The sequence below is a fragment of the Mirounga leonina genome, unplaced genomic scaffold (genome assembly GCF_011800145.1).
Source record: "Mirounga leonina isolate KUSES-001 unplaced genomic scaffold, KU_Mleo_1.0 Mir_204, whole genome shotgun sequence".
Lineage (NCBI taxonomy): Eukaryota > Metazoa > Chordata > Mammalia > Carnivora > Phocidae > Mirounga > Mirounga leonina.
This window is the reverse complement of record NW_023270513.1, coordinates 11,766,156-11,768,931: the sequence shown is the minus strand read 5'-3', so window position 1 is coordinate 11,768,931 and position 2,776 is coordinate 11,766,156. Positions and strand designations below refer to the sequence as shown.

Below are 2,776 nucleotides of genomic sequence, written 5' to 3'. Positions count from 1 at the left end.
CGAAGGCAGTCGCTTAACCAACTGAGCCACCCAGGCGCCCAAAATGCCCTCAAATTTAAGTGTAATTCCCAAGTATCAATAAAGTCCAATCTCTGAATTATCTATTACTTGCACTATAGATACCAAGAAACCATTTTCACTGCCTAGAATAGTGACCCTTGTTATGCCTTAAAAGTGCATTTGTGAAATGTTGGTTTTGATGTATACCTCATAATTTAGAATTTAATTAGGTTACCACTTTTAATAACACCTAAATACAATATACTGACCCAATATAGAAGGTTGGGTCAATGTTAGAAGAGAAGATTTACAGTTTACCTTCCCAGGCTTGTTATTAACATTTCACATTTATGCTCTTAGCTTTGATTTGTATGCCTCACAGATGAATTCAAATTTAATTGAATTCCACTACAGCTTGTTAATAAGGTAGTTATCCCAAATCTGAGAACATCAATGCTAATCTAGTTGTGATGTTCTGAGGCTTCACAGCTTAAATCCATTATAACACTATGAAATCCATAGCTCAGGATTGTGGAGAAATGCTTCAGAGAAGAGCTTTTTGTTGCTATAACAATCCAATTAAGGAACCATTTCAGGAACTGTTGGAAGGTGGGTTATTCTGTAGTAACCATGCTTCAATTGCCATGCAGTATGTCCAGAAACAATCCTTTTCAACTTCTGAACATTTAGTTTGGAACACTTGTTTGATGAATATTCAGTTAAACACTTGGATAGAAGTTCTTGCCAGAAGGTCAAATCTCTGCCATTTATCTTGGAATGTGTCTGAAGACATTCTATTACTTCTGTTAACTCTACACACTTCTGTGCTTGGATCTCCAGTGCAATGATAGATAATGCCAACACAGAAGGCTTTGCTTTAGAAAATATGATCCTGCAGTGGCATGCCTTAAGTTGAGCTTCTAGTCTTTCAAAATTAAGGCTATTCCTCCTTTTAATTGGTAAGTTTTCTTGAATGATTGAATAGTAGAGTTGCAGAAATTGAAAGGCAGTAGTAGCTTTGACTTTCCAACACACCTTCTCCAATACAATCTTTTCCATTCTCATCAAGTCTGAAACCTTGAATCTATATTGGTTTATTTGGATCAAGTCAGTTGTCAATTGGACATTCCATTCCTCTTCTATTGATTTAACAGCCAAATAGAAGCAGCTCAGCCCAACACACCCTAGGTGTTTGGACTGTACCTTCATTTTGGACAGGAGTCTGTCCAGTAAATTCACAGCAAAAGAAAATGTCTCCGTGTCGAAGCCAAAGAACTGAGTTAAACTAAGATCTTTTACTTCAAAGTCCCTTAGCTTTGCAGTCATTCTGAGGCCATTATCATGTGTAGATTCAATTAGTATCAAGCCACAGACCTTTGGCTGACATCTCAGCTCCTGTTCCAACAGGGCATTCAGCTGGTATAGCAGTTTCTGAGAGTCAGTTGTTGTCAGCACCTCTATCATCTTGACCGCAACTGCGGCTCTTCAACGGTAACCACCCTCTCTGGGCCTGCTTTCACCTCACCCCATGATATCAGATCCAATAGGCCCACAAGGCGAGGGGACTCACAGGTAAGAGGGGAGAGGCCCAGGGAGGGGGAGCCGTCCTGGGTGGACGTCTCCACAGAGCCGCCCTGAGGACACTGCCCACCACAGGATCAGCTTGGAGTGGAAGGGCAATTTTTTATTTATTTAGACTCAATTAACCAACATATAGTACAACATTAGTTTTTGATGTAGTGTTCATTAGTTGCATATAATGAGAAATTATAATTAAAAATATACACCTATAAATTAAACAATGTAAGGGAAATGGATATCTAGAAACATATAATCTTCCAAAACTGAATCAGAAAAAAAAAAAAAAAAAAAAACAGAAAATCTGAACAGACCAAATATTAGTAATGGAATTGAATCCACAATTAAACAAAAAAAAAAAAAAAAAAAGGAAGAAAGAAAATCCTCCGAACAAACAAAAGTCAAGGACCAGATGACTTCACAGGTGAACTCTACCAAACACTTAAAGAAAATTAACACCTATTCTTCTCAAACTATTCCAAAAGTTTGAAGAGTAAGATACACCTCCAAATTCATTCTGTAAATCCAGCATGTTTATACCAAAACCAGACAAAGACACTGCAAAAAAACAAAACAAAACAAAACAAAAACTAGAGGCTGATATCTCTGATGAACATAGATACAAAAATCCGCAGTAAAATACTAACAAACTAAATTCAACAGTGCATTAACAGAATCATTCCCCATAATCAAGTGGAATTTATTCCTGGTCTTCAAGTGTGGTTAGATATTCACAAATCAGTCAACGTGATACACCACATTAATGAAAGAAACGATCAGAACCATATAATCCTCTCAATAGATGCAGAAAAAGCATTTGACAAAATTCAACATCAGTTCATGATAGAAACTCTCAGCAACTTGGTTTAGAGGGAACATACTTGAACATAAGAAAAAACGTATACTAAAAACCCACAGCTAACATTAACCTCAATGGTGAAAACCTGAAACCCTTTCCTCTAGATCAAGAAAAACATAAGAATGTCCACTCTTACCACTTTTATTCAACATAATAGTGGAAGTCCTAGCTGCAGCAATCAGACAAGAATAATAAATAAAAGCCATCCAAATTGTTAAGGAAGAAGTAAAATTGTCACTATTTGCAAATTACATGATACTATGTAAACAAGAGGTATAAAGAATATATAAGAGAGAGAGAGAGAGAGAGACTTCACCAAAATATGATTAGAACTAATAA

The 2,776-nt window shown here is 36.5% G+C and overlaps 1 protein-coding gene across 1 annotated transcript; it reads right to left on the bottom strand.

The window, feature by feature from the left end:
• Positions 1-313: 313 nt before the first annotated feature.
• LOC118025958 (cyclin-G1-like) lies at positions 314-1,479 on the bottom strand. Its single transcript, XM_035028659.1, has one exon. The coding sequence runs from the start codon at positions 1,462-1,464 to the stop codon at positions 580-582; it is 885 nt and encodes a 294-aa protein (XP_034884550.1). The 5' UTR covers positions 1,465-1,479; the 3' UTR covers positions 314-579.
• Between the last annotated feature and the right edge of the window lie 1,297 nt (positions 1,480-2,776).